The 18,875-nt window shown below is 38.7% G+C and overlaps 1 protein-coding gene across 1 annotated transcript in view; it reads left to right on the forward strand.

The window, feature by feature from the left end:
- Positions 1 to 18,321, forward strand: part of vasna (vasorin a) — a 36,699-nt gene extending 18,378 nt beyond the window's left edge. Inside the window, exon 2 of the mRNA XM_084931974.1 lies at positions 13,742 to 18,321. Coding sequence (XP_084788100.1) covers positions 13,763 to 15,853 — 2,091 coding nt within the window. The 5' untranslated portion in view covers positions 13,742 to 13,762 and the 3' untranslated portion in view covers positions 15,854 to 18,321. The remainder of the gene's footprint in view (positions 1 to 13,741) is intronic.
- The last annotated feature ends 554 nt before the right edge of the window (positions 18,322 to 18,875 follow it).

Here is an 18,875-nt window from a genome sequence, read left to right on the forward strand (position 1 = left end):
CTTCCAGCAGGGACAAGAATGGGCTTGTGTGTGTGTGTGTGTGTGTGTTTATTTTAAAGCATCTGTCAGGAGGTAAAGTAAATAGATAAGTGACAAAGTAAACACTCATCCCACATCGATGCCAAAATCGTTCTTTAGTGATGCACGTCTACATACAAACATGAACTGTTTGTGCCTCATATTAATGGGTTTTTCAGAAGGTGAAATTTGATCTTTAGATGTGTGACTGTAAACAACAGCACTGCTTCTGATTTTTCACCACCCCAGTGAAATTTCCGCACAAATTACAGAGTACATTTTGGTCAAGCGAGAACTCCCATGACAGTCGCGCAAACGGTGCTCTAGCATCCGAAGCTTGTGGTGAAAATAAGTTCCGGCATGTTCACAGAACAAATTTGGTTCTATGTAATATTTTGAACACTAAAATATAAAGAAATATAACATAATATAAAGAAATGTCTGAATAAATATAGTGTAACATGCTGGAAAAAGAGAAGTTGGTTGCATATCAGCTATGCAGGTAAACGAAAGTATATAGTAAGAACATTTCTTTGCTTTTCTGTAATTATTTCAGCCTTTTTGTATATGTATAAAAGATTATTAACTAGAATATTAGTTGGATAAGCTAACATAATCAGCGTGAGCCAAAAATAAATAAATTCCCAGCGTTTGCATGTTGTACATCGGCAGAAACCCGGGGTCTGACTTAAAGTCAGGTGAAAAAATCTGAATACACGTTTTTAATACACTTTCTCCAGTAAGCTAAAAATGTTGTGGAAATGAGACCTCCAGTTTCTTCTAAATTAGACCGAATAAGTATTACTTTAACATCCTCAAACTAACTTCACATCCTCAAATTTATGAAATGTGAGGCTACAACAAAAAAGCAGTCAACACAACCCTAAATTAGATAAGTGGTTGAGGAAATCGTTGGATGAATTAATTTTATAACTGCTTATCCAACTAAACTCTTTCTAAGCATACTAGGGGTAACTATTGTTTCTTTTTTCTGAATTGAGCAGTTTTTGTCTTATTTTAGGCCTGATTCCAGGACAAAATAACTGGGTTTGCATCAGAAGTTAGTGAGGGCGATTGGCTTACTAGGCCTAGCCTTAGAAAAACCAAAAATCAAGTTGTCATTTATTGATGTATATTGAGTTGTCAAAATTCGTCAGGGTACAGGTGAGGTTAAATGTAGTTTTCATGGGGGGAAAGATTTAAAGTTATGGACTTGTGCGTACCCCAGCTGAAATAGGCTAAAAGGCAGCTGTACACCCTGGACAGGCGACCAGTTCAATACAATCAAACACAAAATTGATTATAAACCCTAAAATCAATAATTATCCAAAGTTAGTTGAGTGCATATGAATGGGATACTCTGTACACATGGTTACAGATGGTTCATGTGGACCAGTAAACGGCCAATTAAGATAAGCTTCAGTTCGAGTTTCTGCTTTCTTAACATTCTGTCTCTGTGTATGTTTGCGGTGATGAACCAAACAAATTAAATTAGTCTGAACCAAACCTGAGCTTGATGTCTCTTAAAGTGCAGATAAGCTGTGAAGATGCTATCTGTCTTAAGCATCTGTCTAAACTTGCACAAACTGGAGAACAGGCTTCTACCACCCGACTTTTCCCTCACAGTCATGCCTAACAGGGACCCTGCCAGAGGGCTGAACAAACATGAGGGCGCCCTGTTGGCAAACAGGCAAACATCAGTCAGTAACTGGGGTGGAGGTAAGGGAGAAAGATGAAGGAGGAACAGTTACATCACACGTGTGTTTAACATTAAAGACGTAATTTGTCATATAAAGTAATGATTGTAGGATGCAATAGAAATGAAGATGGGGCGGGCTTACTTAATTGAGAAAAATGACAGCAAAAATCTCAGAGAACCTTGGCTCTTGTTCAAAAGTCTTCATTGCTGTTGTGACTTCTGTCACTGTCTTTGCTGCAGAGATTCTGTTTACAGTGAACTGTGCTTTAAAGTGAGCGACAAGTGACTGCAGGCCAAGAAGTGATAGATCCAAGGAAGGTGAATGAGGAGGCTCACTGCTTCGGGGTGAAAAAAGTTTGACTCTACAAACATTTCAAAAAGACAATAGCAAGTTACGTGTGCGTTACTTATATCAGAGTTGTTTTTATGCACTTACTCTTGCTATAAGGAAAATACCCACAAAAGGAGCATCTGGAGGATTACATACCTCACTGGGACAGTTTAGAAAAATTTGTAAAAGTAGTAAGAAGAGAAGGTGGGTGAAAGAATAGGCATGCTTGCATGGGTTGGGTCTGTTGCCATTTGCCTGCTGGCACACCTGTGTCAAGCTGACTCCAGGTGACAGGCTTATTTACAACTGTTGATTGACAAAACAGATTTGGAGGCACTTGAGCGTGAAGACATGCGACTTGTTTGCTGCTCCAATTGTTACATCAGAATACCCAACTGTGCTTGTGGTGCCTCATTGCTGATGTTGAGGCTTCAACTCTGTGGAAAATCCAGTGTCACCAACATTCACCCTGAATGCAGGCACGTGGCTAGTGTACCACAAGTAAACACATCAAGGCTGGCTAATTCCTCCTCTGCATGTTTGCATACACAATATCTCTCTGCTTAATTTTGTTAAGAAGAAACAAAAGCATATCAAGACACACAACCTTTGCTAAGCTTCTAGAAAAGGTTGTGGCTAAGCAACTTATGGCAGCTCTAGATAAACATGGCATTTACGATAAGTTTCAGTCAGGTTTTCGTCGATTTCACTCCATGGAGACAGCTCTTCTTAGGGTCTCTAGTGATATCCTGATGAATAATGATGCAGGAAAATGCTCTGTTCTACTTATGTTGGACCTAACATCAGCTTTTGACACAGTTGACCATCACATCCTCATTGAAAGGCTGAGAAATTGGGTTGGTGTATCTGGAACTGCCTTGGAGTGGTTCTCCTCATATCTCCATCACCGATCCTTTTCTGTGGCAGTCTCCGATTTTAGGTCATCCTCTACCTCCCTTACTTATGGTGTCCCTCAAGGTTCAGTTTTGGGGCCTTTATTGTTTTTAATATATCTTCCCCCCCCTCCAGCATATAATGGGCTCTTTTGAGGACATTTCTTATCACTGTTATGCTGATGATATTCAGTTGTACGTTTCTTTTAAGCCCGAGGATTTATCTAAGCTTCAGCGTCTGAATGATTGCTTAGATTTGATCAAATGTTGGCTGCAAATTTCCTCCAACTCAACAAGGGGAAAACCGAAGTCCTCGTATGCGCCCCTGATAGATTTCTATCGCAGATAGTGAAAGCCCTTGGTCCTCTCTCACTCTGTGTTAAATCCTCTATCAGGAATTTAGGTGTCACTTTTGACTCGACTCTCACATTGGATGGGCATGTGAAATCTCTGGTTCGGTCTTGTTTTTATCATTTAAGAAATGTGGCTAAGCTAAGCCCGATTTTATCTCGCTCTGAACTGGAGATTGCTATACATGCATTTATTTCCTCACGCTTGGATTATTGTAATTCGCTGTTTATGTGTCTAAGCAAAGGTTCTCTGGATCGTCTGCAGGTTGTGCAAAACGCTGCAGCTAGGCTTTTGACAAAATCCTCCAAGTACTCACATGTGACACCGTTGTTATCTCAGTTACACTGGCTTCCTGTTAAATTTAGAGTCAATTTTAAGATCCTGGTCTTGACCTACAGAGCTGTGCACAGACTGGCACCAGCCTACATCTTTGATCTGCTACAGCCCTATGTCCCCAGCATGTCCTTGAGGTCATCTGATCAGGGTTTACTTGCTATAAAAAATACTAAGAGGGGGACTAAGGGTGACAGAGCTTTTGCCACTGTGGCCCCTAGACTGTGGAACTCTCTCCCCCAAACATTAAGAACTGCGGACTCAGTAGCTGTTTTTAAAAAACAACTCAAAACTCACCTTTTTAAAACTGCTTTTGGTTAATTTTTTGCCTGTTTTATTTTCTCTTTTTTAAATCTTTTTATGACTTGTAATCTTATGTGCAGCACTTTGTGATTCTGTCTTGAAAGGTGCTATATAAATAAAAATGTATTTATTAATTTATTTATTTACACAGACATATTCTTCTAGTTCAGTTTGTGTTCTGTTGTGTTCTGTTAGTGTGGTGTAGAGCTGTTTAATGAGTTAATAGCAGCAAGGCACAATAAATGTGTTTTCTGCCCTAGATTTTCTTATATAGCGCTTTTCTACTCCAACTGAGCAATTAAGGTACTTTTTACTATAAGCCTCATTCACACAGTTACACACACATTCACAGAAGTGAACTCAGTTGTACTCTGACAACTTGGGGTTCAGTATCTTGCTTTACTTCAACATGCAGTCTGGAGGAGCTGGGATGTGAATCACTCTGAGCCACAGCTGACCCCAAGTTTGAAGAACTTGGGGTTTACATCCCTGGGGTGAACCGTGAATGTTAAAGGTGATTTGTGACAGGAGTAGTGAAACGGAAGGTTTATAAGTTGATAGTGAGATCTGCTGGAGGCAGTGACACAGATAAAAAGACAGGAGGAGATGGAGGTGACAGAATTGAAAATGTTAAAATTTTCACTGGAAGTGACCAGAGTGGATAGGATTAAAAATTAGTACAGCTCAGGCTGATCAGGTTGGAGATACACTTAGTGAAGCAAGGCTGAGATGGTTTGGACATTTGCAGAGGGATAGTGGATTTACTGGACCAAGGATCTTGAGGATTTAGCTGGTAGAAAAGAAGAAGAAAAGAAGAAGACCACAAAGGAGGTTCATGGAGGAGGGGAGGACATGCTAGGGATTGGGTGGAATGAAGGCAGATTATCTGCTTTGGTGAACCCTAAAGGGAGCAGCAAATAGCTCCATAGCACCTTCTTGTTATGCTGGTGGATCAGACACAAAAACAACATAATTGCTTTTAACTTCACTTGGTAAACATGGGCTTACCTTATAACTTGATGAAAAAAATGACTCTTTAAGGTTTGCCAGAAACCCTGGCACAGAGAGACCAAAATGCAGTTCAGCAATTATCATTGTTGAAAGGTACATCTGGGGCATAACAGATGTGCTTGTTAGAAATTGTGTCCTAGTAAGTCCTGGTAATGGCTAAGATTCTGATTTTAAAAAGTAGATGAAGAGTAATAAAGCCAACCAATTCTTAAGAATCATTCAGTCCCTGTAAGATTAGCCAAAGTATCTGCACCTATTTAAAAACAAAGTCCAATCAAATACAAAACTACAACAACACTAACACTGTTCTACTGTCAAGTACTTGTCAGTACAGCTCTGTTTGGATTTACTTCAGGAGGAAATCTAAATCTGTTCGCATATTCTTCTGTAGACTTTTGCCCATGAATACCTCAAGCTAAGCTTACCTTCTAGTATTCTACTGGGAAGGGGACTGGATTTCCTTACGGAAATGTTCCTTAAACCCACAGATGGGACTCAAGGTCTAACAGGCAGCCGCAGCTGGAACACTTCCACACCTTAAAACACCACACCAAGGCATTGGTGAAACCGCCAGAGGCCAAAACCATCCACAAAGCTGACTGAGGTTACTTTGTTCAGTGCTTCTATGATGGCTTCTCCTGGTAATTACACATCCTCTGCACGAATCTCATATCTACAAGGCAATAACCAGGTTAATTGTCATTATGTGCTGGCAGACTTAAAGTCATAATACTTTAACTGATAGATTTTTGTTTACAGGATACTACAACTCACCCATTGTAAGTTACTAGAGGGCAGATACTGGATCCCTACTCTGGCTTTTCAGCTCTAATTGCCATTTATCTGATATTTCAAACCTCATAATATATCTGAAGCTACCCTTACCAGTGTCAGAACGGTTGTCCACTCATACAATTTAGCTAGTATGTAACTGCTTCTATTAACAGTACAAAAGCAGGTACGGTTAATGAGAGACAGAGAGGAACATAGTAAGAGAAGTCACAGATATGTCTCTAAGTGTGGAGCTGCTACTTTGCCAAAAACAATGGTTCTATTAAGAGCACACAGAAGAACAAGTCAAGGAGTAAATGCAGTTGAAGAGAATGACAAAGAAATATAAATTGTATTTGTACCTAAGCTTTTAATGTAATTTATTTATCGTGTCTTTCACGATGATTATCTTTCTCTCTTATTTTTTCACACAGAAGACTTTTTAATTAATTATATATTTGTAGAGGAAAACTAGTACTAAAGTACTACTTCCATGAGTAAAAATCAAATCTATGGGAAAACAATACAATATATAAACATTTCCTTTGCGTTTTGTAATTTTTGGATTGTCATTTATAGTTTTTGGATGATTTGCATTTACAGTCATTGCATTGGTAATCTCAGACCATAAAGCCCTGATTATATATTCATTTAATCTCACCCAATGGTATATATTAATCTAATCTTCTGTTAATTTTTTTTACTATACTGATACTTGGGTTATGAGAATAGCTGATGCAACATAAATCCAGCTTGCTGACACTCTATCCAGATAAGACTGATGCAACTCTCCGTTATATGTTCCTAAGGCAAGAAAGAAAAGACGTCATGTCAGGTTCAGATTAACAAACTAATCCTAGAAGTCATCATAACTTTTGAGGTCATGCTAAAATAAAGAGACTTGCTCAACCACAAAATCCTTTACACAACTGAACTTTCATGCAGCACGCCCATCAGAATAACATTTCTATTTACTTTGTGTGTGTTAAGCCTTAATCTGTTTTATTTATAATATCCTTACACATGTTTGTCCATGTGCTTTTACGTTCCTGTGCAACCCCAGTACAGTACAGATACAGTGCATGGCTATAATTGATCTTCTTACAAAACAGTTGTGGGGTAAGAGTTTTAGAAAGAAAGACCTTGTTAAACTGATTTTACTGGTAAGCTTTTCAAGCATGAGGTAACACGATATTCCTCTTTGGAAGATTTGGCACCACTAAATAAAGACTCCTTTCTTTTCTAAAAGAAAATGAAGTAACCTCCCTGCAGAACAACGTTTTAACACAAATTTATGATCGCCACTTTACTTCTTTGTACCCTCACCACTGATGTTTTTTCTTTCACATCTGCCAGTCTCTCCATCATCCAATTTAGTGTCAGGAGAAAAACAAATGTGAATAATTTGCCACCAAAAACATTTGTCTTCTACATAATTTATCTAAATGACTGCTCAATTATTTGCACTTTTACTGAGCCGTTGTAGTTGGTTCTTTTTTTTTTTTTTTTTAGCAGTTTCTGTTTACCAATCCTCATAATGCTGGTATGAAGTGTAATTAATACCAGTGTTTTAGGTAGCCTTCACCACCTAGCTGTCCTGCTTTCTTTGACATGTAAGTACTTAAACTGGATCGGAATAAAGAGTAAAGACAATAATTATTCAATAATTAAACAACAATGTTCTAAATTTATTCTGCTCTTTTGCATTGGTCATTTATCTGGATATTCTAGCCAAGAGGGAAACGCAGCACAGCCTTTGGTAGCAGTAAGAACAATGCAAATTTCTGTAATTTGCATATTAGCTTTCAACACAAGCAATCTTTAACCTTCAACATACTATAAAATTTGCCATTATAAAGTTTCACAACTCCACAAATAATAAGATCAAATACCAAAGTTGTTTGAAATTTGGATGATCTCCCCTTCATGGTTGTTTCCTTGTGCGTCTCTGGAATATTTCTAGTGCAGTTACTATTTGTAAATTTTCTGATATGACTATCATCTCAAGGGTCATCATGATAATCATTGATAAGAGCAGCATCTACCTCTACAATCTAGTGACCGAATGATAGTTTTCAGTGGGAGAAATGGCAGTGCAAACCCCCTACGGTCATGCGTCAGATAACAAGCTTTCTGCAAAGAGTGTTGTTTCCATTGTTGTTCTTCTTATGATTCTATTCTTGACAACTAACAGTGGTATACTTCTCTTTTGTACAATACAGTACAGCCAGCCATAGCAAGGGGGAGAAAGAGGGCAAGAGAGAGAGAGAGCATATGTTCTTTTTGAGGTAAATTATAATTCATAGCAAGTACCAATTTGAGGTTTATTTTTCATTAATTTCATTGCTGACATTTGGGAAAATAGTGACATCAGTCCAATAAAGTTTGATGGACCAGAAGTCATAGCAACAAACCAAAAGCAGAGCAGAATGTTTTGTACAAGCCTGCTCAGGTTTCTTGAGGTTGTTGTTATGACTTTTTTAAGCCATGTGACTGTTCTCCGGATTTTCAAAATAAGGTTCAACTTATAATAATGCCGTGGAATTTCTTTCTTATGTCGTCAAGTCACCATAGTTGTGCTTCTACAGGACCAAGACTCCTTGCACCTTGCTTTGAGAGAATACACAACACAATCATGTTTGGGTTTTGCCATGCACTTTAAGTTTAGATGAGTGAGTCTTTGTTTACAGCAAATTGTGGATGAACTGTGGCAGGCGTCAGCGAACCAGCTATTTAAACATCTTACCTCTCACACTCGTTCTCTGCAATCCCCCATCTCCATTTATTCTTGCTGCCCACCTCTTATCACAGGGGAGGAGTAAAGTTTATGTGGGCCTCTCATTCTGTCTCACAGTGAGAGATGGCTGCAGTGTATTGTGGGTAACAAAATCCAGCTGTGTTGTAGACTCTGTGTTTGTGTGTGTCTCCTGGCGTGAACATGTGCAGGAATGTGTGCGTGCCTGTGTGAATATATTCAGAGCCCTGTGCGTTGCTGTTCTGCAGGTCGGGTGTGTGCCGAACTGTTTAATTTTCATCTTCTGATGAGCACGTTCCCCTTTCAACACACAGCCTCCATGGCTAAGGATATGCTGTGTGCCATTAAGTCCTACTGTGACAACAAAAAGCAGTGACATTTAATTATACACGTACGAAAGAATAAAGAGAACTGGTTTTGCAACAAGTTCTGTGACTGCAGCGTAATGCAGGATTACTTGCGTGCACTGTGTATGTCCATTTTTTTGGAGTGCTGTGCTTGGCAGAGACTTGGCTTTATGATGTTGGCACCCGGTTAATATCAGACAGCAGAAGAAACAGAGGAACTTAAAGTGCTTATGTTGAGATTGAGCTTTAAGCTTTCCTTATTTCCCCTCCTACTTATCCTGTCATTCCTTTGAAATTTCAAAATAGATGAGGTGTTTGTGAAGCAGAAAGTTAAGAATAAATGTGCTTTCCTGTAAGCTCTTTGAAAATATTATGTTTAAGGCATTTCATTTGGCCTGCCACAGTGGTGTTTAACACTTATCTAAAAGCCTTGCCAACTTATTTTCCTTTTACTTGACTGAAATTAACAATGGTCAAGATTAAACAAAGATGTAGAAAGTAAAGCATACACAAGTTTTAATAATTTACATTGCTGCTGTCTGACATCAGGTAAGTTTTATAAGTCTTGGAAAAATATTTCTGGTCAAAAAGGTCAAAAGACATAATGAGACAAGGTTTTGATAGATGACTGAAAATTATTTACACCAACTGATATTGATAATGAATTGGATTTACATAGCGCTTTTCAAGGCACCCAAAGCGCTTTACAATGCCACTATTCATTCACTCTCACATTCATACACTGGTGGAGGCAAGCTACGGTTGTAGCCACAGCTGCCCTGGGGCAGACTGACAGAAGCGAGGCTGCCATATCGCGCCATCGGCCCCTCTGGCCAACACCAGTAGGCGGTAGGTGAAGTGTCTTGCCCAAGGACACAACGACCAGGACAGAGAGCCCAGGGATCGAACCGGCGACCTTCCGGTTACAGATACGCTTCCCAACCCCCTGTGTGTTGATATCAAACACACAGCTACAGTATTGTAGCTACAGCTTGTGACAACATTATTAAAAGATATTTTGAAAGTTATTTAGTAAACAGGGACAAAGAGGCAGTTTATTTTATATTGTACTTTTTCTTTTTGTGAAACATGAAGAATAAAAACAGCTCATGAAATACTTATATGGGCAACTAAAAGTCACATTTAATTATACATGTACGCATGTTACTGTTACTGCTGATAAGTCATGTATGCCTTTGGATTACATGTTGGAATCAGCACATGGACAGTTCTGTGCACCATCTAAGATAAATATCACATGTGACATGGTTCTTTCCATTACTGTTGGGATGTCTGAATAAGGGCGTGAGTAACTTAAAGCAGCTTGTTAGGCTCAGCTCCAACATCATATTTATGATCCTAAAAGTAGAATGGCATGTATGTGTATGTATGTGTATGTATGTATATATATACACATACTAGGGGTGGGGGAAAAAATCGATACTGTGTAGTATCGTGATATTTTGTTTGCTAATAATGTATCGATACAGGGACAGCAGAAATCAATATTTTGTTACAAAAAAGGTTTTTGTGCTCTGACTTCAGAGCATGTTGATCCTTTTTCTGAGCAAGAATCCTGACATTCCTTCACTGTCCAAATGTGTTTAACTTTTTTTTGGCAGCAATAAACATGACAGTTTACTTATTTTAATTTAAGACATGTTTTATTTTAATTAAGTTTAAAACTTTTTTATTTAATGTAAAATTATATTTTGTTTTAATTTACTTTCAAATTCTTCAGTTGCTGAATGGGCTGCATAGTTTTCATAAACTGCATAGTTCAGAATAGCTATAATTGTACCAGATGGTTGCATTCAGTTAAGTTGGACTAGACTGTAATACAAACCGTTCAGTTTGTCAACAATAAAACTGACTGAAATGAGAGAAAGACTGAGTGTGAGACTTTGATATTAGATAAAATGAATATTGATAAAGTTTACCTTTACGTACAGAATCTGAATATCGCAAAATATTTTAAAAAATTGCAATAATATTGTATCGTGGGTTAAGTATTGTGATAATATCGTATCGTGGGATGTATGGTGATTCCCACCTCTAACACATACATACATACATATATCTATATATATATATATATATATATATATATATATATATATATATATATATATATATATATATATATATATATATGTAATCGTGTATGTATGTTTGTATGGGTGTATCTGTATGTATGCAGGTGTATGAATAAGTTGTACATATCTGTCTTGTGTAAATGTAAATCTGTCTGTGTTATTATGTAAATACTTGCTTACGCTATTGTGTATTTCACACGGAGAGATACCAAACTGCCTTTCATTGGTCTTGTAACAGTCACAATAAAGAGCTATTCTATTCTATTCTATTCTAGAACATTCACAGAGGCTGTAAACATGCATGTCCTGACAGTGGTTAGTTGGCAAGCGCAAGGCCTCGAGATTACCTACACACTTGGATTTGCAAACATATTCTATAAAAGCCTATAAAGGCTAGCTTAAAGAGTGTAATACTCCAACCATTCATATTCCAGTCGTTCCTCTCCTTTCATCACACTATTTACTTAGCAAGTGTGTCAGAGGTAGCACCCTAAAGAACTGAAAGGCAGCTATAATGTTCTGTAAACAACAACTGACTTCACACGAAGAAAGCTCCAGACTCTGGAGTGCAGTGGCTTTAAATAAAGACGTCCTCCTGAACAAAAGCCTGTCATAGCAGGAATAGTTCAGTGGAGCACGCTGTCAGCTTAGATCTTTTAATTGTATGCATGAGGGTGTGCATTGTAGTTTGTGTCTGTAGCTTTTGTTTGTTTTGTTTGTTTTTTTCACACTAGTACTGGTTTGGTGACTAAAGCAAAATAATGCCAGACAAAGTTAGCCCTGCAGCAGACTGGTGACCTCTCTGGAGAAGCAGAAAAAAACTGAATGATGGATGGATATATTGCTTTGATAAACGGCCACAAAATGTTACTCCCACCAGTAATTTTGGGTCTGAAAACATGTCTTTGCATTGCTGTTTTGTTTTTTTTACCTAAAAGTTCAAACACCAGTTAAAATTACTAGTATATGCAGACTTGCAGGTTTGTAAAGCTGTTCAATTTAGTTTCCGTGTTTATTTCTTATTGGACATGAAGTGTAACAGTTTTGTTCTCTTTGGCAAAAACTAGCAAAGTAACCAGTTTCCCACATAGATACAGTATGGCATCAAGAGACAAAAATCAGAGATAAGATTCTAATTCCCAGACAGTGTGCTGTGATCTGTATAAAACAGCATTAGAAACATTCTAACTGGTCCTGGAAGATCAGTTAAATAAAAGTGTGTCTTTAGGTTAACAGAGAATCAAGAGAGCAGCAGGTCAGAGCACCGTCCTTATTAATTCATCTAAAAAAAAAAAAAAAAAAAATCTTGTCTTGTGTTCAAAACACTTGTCAGCACCACTTTTTTCCATTCCTGTCACTACATAAAGAATTTCCCAGAATATTGCAAATTCCTACTTTCATGTTATGAGGTGAAACGAATGAATGGCGGAGACATAGGGCAGGGAGGGAATAGAGGTATGGCCCTATGTGTGCACGCCTGACTTTAATAAAACATCTTAGGTTTCTCCTTGACTTCCGCCTCAGGAATCCTGGAAAGGGCAATAGTGTGAGAGTTTAACAAATAGAAACCAGGCCAAGGGAGTGGAGGGGAGAGAGAGGAAGATGAAAGACAAAGAGCTGATGTAATGTTAAGGATGGAGACTGAAATGCACATTGATAAATGGTGTACCATAATAGGAACATTTAAACATGTGATTATAAAAAAACAGCAACATATTTGTAAGTTAATTTTTTGTTTACATTTTTCATTATTCCACAGCAGAACAGTTTGTTACTGTTTCTATGCTCAATCCAGACACATTATTAAAACTTCTTTACTCACTACACAGCAGTTATGCATTTAAGTGTATAAAGCCGTTTTTTTTGTGTTTTTTCTTTCTTTTTGGGTGAGCTGCATACATGGGGCTTATTTTTATTCTTCCTATAAGACATGTGACTATAAACAATAAAAGTGGGCAAAGTATAGACGCTTGATGACACAATTATCTCTTTGTAGAGCAGTGTTTGTACACTACCTTGTAAAATCTTGCGCTGCAATGTCGGTGATTAAGAGGGAAGCGGGATGAGATTTAAAAAACATTCACACATCCACTGGAAAATTAGTTGGAAATTTTCAATGCAGTGCTTGAATTTTCCACAGTTTTCTACTGTCCTGTGTTTTTTTTGTCACTATAAAACAATAGTGTAATGTGTCTGTCAGCAGACCATATTCGCCTCGGATATGTTTGTATATGGGAGACTTGCGGCTGTACATGCCATGCTTCACTGCAGCAGACTGGGTTTCACGGGCTAAAAACGATGCCATAAACACAAAGAAGTGGCTGAACTGACTTCTTATCTACTCAGAAATAGTCACCCTGGGTGGGCTGTGCTAACCTCTCACTTAACCTATGGGCCTTTATCCCTGGGGAGGATGATCATTACAGTTATGAAAAGCAAAGCCACTATATTGAGGCTCTAGGCGTTATATTTTGCATACATACTTGTGTTTATGGAAATAAAGTTTTGTTTTTTTAGCATAAGTATGTGTGTATCCACCTCATTGTACTTTTCTATATTTCCGTGTTCTTTGATACTTGAATTTCTTCCTTTGGACATGTTTTATGGAACTGTTGCATTTGTCATTAAACAAAACGAATCTGAGTTTGAGTACGAGGTTGACAAAATTCTTAAATAATATTCATTTATTTCATAGAGTAGTTAATTATATTACCTGTAGAGCTATTTAAAAATTACCAGGGTTTATGTTTCAATTTATCTTGTAAATATGGGCACCTTAGCAAGCAACTAATGATTGACACTAACCATTTTCTATCCCACTTATGTCTTTCAGATTTGCAAGCCTTTCATCGCCATGATACAATACTTCCTGCTCTTTGTCCTGTCTTCTGGGCTGGTGTTATCATCTGACTGCCCAGCAAGCTGTAACTGCCCGATGCAGGGGTCAATATTCTGCATTAATCTTCCTGCCCCCATTGTGCCCCGTGTCCCAACAACGACACAAAATCTCTACATCTTCCAAAATGCCATCATTACTTTGGCTCAAGAAGACTTCAAAGGTCTAGTGGAGTTGGAGCTTTTAGATCTGAGCCAGAATGAGCTTACAGAGATTCCGGATGGTGTATTTGAGATGTTGTCAAAACTGAAGAACTTAGACTTATCCACTAACCAGATTACCCATATATCCAAAGGCAGTTTTTCTGGCTTGGTACAGCTGGAGAGGCTGTATCTTCATTCAAATCGCATACAGAGCATTCATTTGGAAGCTTTTGAAGGTTTAGAAAAGTTGCTAGAACTAAAACTGCAAGGGAATCAGCTAACCTCGCTCCCATCACTTCAGTTCCCCAGTCTTCTCCTTTTAGACCTCAGCAACAACAATATTCCAACTTTGAGTCCCTCAGACCTACAGACTCCCCACCTGGAGACACTTAAGGTGGCCTCTCTAAAGCTTACTACTTTACATGAGGATCTCGTAGCCTCCCTGAAGAATCTTCATGAGCTAGACATTTCATCAAACCAGTTAGCTGAGGTGCCCAGGGCCCTAAAACATGATTTCCTAAAAGGGCTGACCAAGCTGAGCTTGGCTGGCAACCCATTGGGGGATCTGAGGGTGGAGGACTTTGATAAATTATCTGGGCTTCAAGAACTGGATCTCAGTAGTCTAAATCTCCAGGGATTCCCACCACATTTTTTTCACACTTTCCCCAAGTTGAGAACCCTGACAGCAGCTAAGAATCCATTTGACTGTTTGTGCCCATTAGCCTGGTTCCCTGTCTGGCTAAAAGAGAAGAAAGTGATTCTTGAGAGACATGAAGAGACCAGATGCCACTTTCCTCTAGTTAATGCTGGGAAGATGCTTTCAGAACTGGATCACAAAGATTTTGGATGTCCATCAACCACAACATTGCAAATGGGCTCTCCCATTGGAAGTACTTCTGTTCCACAGTTGCCATACACATCTCCAAGAACAACCCATACCAATGCTATTCCTCCTCCTCCACCACCTAGTGAAGAAACTATCTCTCCAAAAACAGAACCTCCAGTCTTCCCAAGCTCCACCAGTGGGCAATACGAGCACTTTTGTCCACCAAACATCTGCCTTAATGGTGGCACTTGTTATTTTGACCCAGTGGGAGAACTCGGCTGTTTGTGTCTGTCAGGGACATTTGGCCTCTACTGTGAAAATATGGATGATGTTCCTCAACCACCAGCAACTGAAGATTCTATAGTTACCACCGAGATGCCTGATAAACTTGATGCCATCAGTTCACGTCAGGTGACCTCCACATCAATCCTTCTTGACTTGCACCGGTTTATCAAGTCACAGCCGCATATTCGTGGCATCAAGTTGACCTACCGTAACCTCTCAGGTCCTGATCGCCGATCCATTACACTGAATGTTCCACCCAACTATCCTGAATACACTTTACGTGGTCTGAGACCAAACTGTACCTATTCAGTCTGTGCTAGTCCTTTGGGAGAGAAAATCAGCTCTCGGGCCAACAACTCTGCTGAAATGGGGTCATGTACAGAGGCTCGTACCGAAGGGATTCCAGTGACATCCTCAGAGCCCTGGGTGGAGACACAGGCATCTATGACATATACTCTCATACCTGCTTTAGCTGCTCTTGCACTGGTGCTGGGATTGGCTGTGGTGGCTGGGACAATCATCTGTCTAAGGAAAAGGAAGCAGGCCAATTCTGGATTGGAGCCTGAACTGGGCCCCACTGATCCTGATCCCATGGAACTGGAGGGGAAACCTTGTCTGGAGAATGGCGGAAACGGTACAACACCCCTCAAACAGCCGGAGATCGATCATTGTTTTACTCCTCAGCCACTTCCATACATGCAACAAAACGGGGGGTTGGACTATGTAGCACTCTTAGTGCAAGGGCACTGCCCTTCAAATAACAATGTTACGTCATTAAAACCATCTTATTTCTAACTGTTGGGAAGATTTTGTAAGACTCCCCATCCATAGTTCCTGATCCTGATATGGCTCACTTAGTGATTGAAATCGAATTTTCAGTCCAAACATCCAAAATTCAAAAAGTGGCACTTACTATCCTTTCAAGGTCAAAAGGTGGCACAACAAAGTGGATGATTTATTTCAGAGTCAGTGAATGGTAAAATTACGATGACATCATATTGGAAATTTGCAAAATTAATGGGAAGTGGTTTAAAAGTCATCAAGCAGGATTGGATGGTGGTGAAACCTAACTGAGTGCAATTTACTAGAAAGGTCTTAGCGAACTGAAAACGGAAGTGCCTTTTGCATTGACGCAACTGTAACTGACAGTTCTTTTTTAAAATGTTTTTGTTTATAAAACAGAAACAATGTGACTGAGTTGTAATCCTGTTGCTGGATTTAGTAGATATGGTATGGGGAAAGTGCCTGAGTGTTTGAGCTACAGAACTGGATCACGTCACTGGTGTATATGAAAACACCTGGACCACACGTCCCAATACAAACTGGAGTTTCAACCAACTCTGACCGCACCATAAGGATTATAAAAAGATCTTGCACTGAAAAAACATTTGGATTTTCCTTTCAAATGTTCCACTTATAGACTGTCACAAGGTTAATGCTCAAAAGGAAGTGGGATTAATAAAAATATTTTGAAAATTTGCATTAAGCTGAAGACCATATGAGCTGTGTGAACTCTATATTATGTTGTGGACAGTATCTGAAACAAAAACATGCAAGTGTCTTGTGCAGATTTGGATTCTTCTGACCCATCAACCATAATTCTGCCACATCTCACAGCATTTGGTTTTTGTGGGAAATATATTTGCTGTGAAAGGTAAATGGGAATGGACTGTGCCTGCATTGTTCTGTGCCGTCAGAGGCAGATTATTAGTGTTTAGTTGATATTACGGTATTCCATTTTTGTCACGTCTTTTTGTATTTTTAGCATGTCTTTTGTTTTTTTTGCAGTATTGCTAACATGAGTTTAAACAGTAATTGTCCCTGCCTATAAACCCATGCATAAATGGTGGATTTTTGACTGCCCTGAGTGAGAAGTAAATGGAGAAGTAAATCAAAGCTAAAGTTCTCCAAAGATGAGATCCAAAAGCAGCGAGGAGTAATTAAATATCTACTAAAGCTGATTCATAAAACTACTTTAATTAAAACTCAGCCATTTTTACATAAAATACAGACTGCTTTTTGTTTTTTCCAAAATTTAAACTGAATGTAAAAGTTCAGTGTCAGATACTTTAGTCTCTCTGCCAGGTCTGCCTCCACTCCACAAAGACATAGTTAAACAAGGCTCAGACTGTTTTTGAACAGTAAAGATCCCTAAACTGTTCAAAGGCCTTCAGCCTCAGAGCTCACTCCTATAAAGCAGCACACACGTGCCAAGAAAGGAAGTTCAAAGATTTAGAGTTTTAGGCACTAGTTTTCTCCTGGGGCTGCTGACTGTATCGTTCCAGTGATATCGTCTAGACAGTGGCCCCTTTAGCTTTTTGTTTGCTCATACCCTCTTACTTGTCTGCCCCTTGACTTTAATCATCATCATCGTGTGTTTTTGGTAAGTGACTGTTATTGGTTTGTGTAGTTTTGCTTGTTTACTGCCAACCAGACTGTGAAATGTAAATGCTAAAAGCAATGAAATGTATCTGTTTTATTTTTTTTTCCTCCTGTCTGGGGCTAGAGGTTAAATAATTTTTTGCAGTTTTTTATATCTTCTTCCTTAAAAAAAAAAGGATTCATACTCTATCACTGAGTATAATAGGTTTACAGAGAAATGCCTGAGCAACATTGCTCCCGAGCCTTACCGACATCTTTTAGTGTCATATTACATGCTGATGTGGATTTCGAGAACAATAGAGCCTTTATTTTGTCTCACAACATATGGCATTGCATCATGAAGCACCATGCAATAAATTTTTGTCAGGGTTTTGACAAAAAAAAGGCCTTACTTGATTCTTAGTTATTTAACAGCAGTAACTTACATGAGTTTGATTGTTCAGATGTGTATGTGTGTGTGTGTTTTCACGGCTGTTTTTGTGTCCCCTTTTTTATGCTTCCAACCCCATATTGTCCTTATATAATACTCCCGAAGTGTCCAAAATCAAGCACCCATTTTCTGTTTTCACTGTTTTATTTTGTCAATTCTCCAGTCCAAACAAAGCCACAGATGTTCATGTTTTCCCCTTATCCCAACATATCAGCTGAAACACTCGCTGTGTTGCTTTGGACAGTCGTAGGAGAAGGAAATGTTTGAAATATTTTCAACATGCTTGTTACACTACTTTCCCTGTTTATTTAGGGAAACTTGTATTTTTGTCATTGTTGTATGTTTTTCTTTCTGTCTGTCAATAGCATTTCTGTGTACATTTTTTTTTTTTTTGCCATAAAAGCAATGCTGAGAAAACGAACAGTATTAAAATGCTCCGATGATAACACAACTGTGGTTTTGTGTTTGATCAAGAGGTGTTGGCTGAAGCCTGAAGATACTTTTATATGATCTTTCACTGCAGTGTATCCTGCCAGTGTGGTTTAGAAGAATTCAAGCTCATTTTGAGGCTGTATGTTAGTTTTAAATGAACGCGAGTGTCGCCATAGAAATATGGTAAACAACTGAGAAAAGGATTTCCATTAACAACAGGAGCTGATTACACGCAGCCTGTAACTCCTTATTACCTCATTACACACACGCACACACTTAAGCTAACCTAAACCACAACATGATTACTTTGTGACGTTGTGTTGGTTTGTGGATGGAGGTCTTTTTAAGTATTTTTCCCCTAATAGCGAAGAACAGATGCCAGTGGAAAATTTTACACACTAACAAACAGGTTTCAAATCAGATGTTAAGTGACTCTGCTACTTCATAGATATTGGAGCAGACATTCAAGTCTTATCAGCTAACACTAGCAGGCTTTGTTAGCAAACCTCAGGTATACTATATATCGGTGTCTCACACAGACTCCACAGAGGCTAATTTGCAGTCCCACACAAG

The sequence above is a fragment of the Perissodus microlepis genome, chromosome 6 (assembly GCF_051167445.1).
Source record: "Perissodus microlepis isolate ML-2025 ecotype Zambia chromosome 6, ASM5116744v1, whole genome shotgun sequence".
Taxonomy (NCBI): domain Eukaryota; kingdom Metazoa; phylum Chordata; class Actinopteri; order Cichliformes; family Cichlidae; genus Perissodus; species Perissodus microlepis.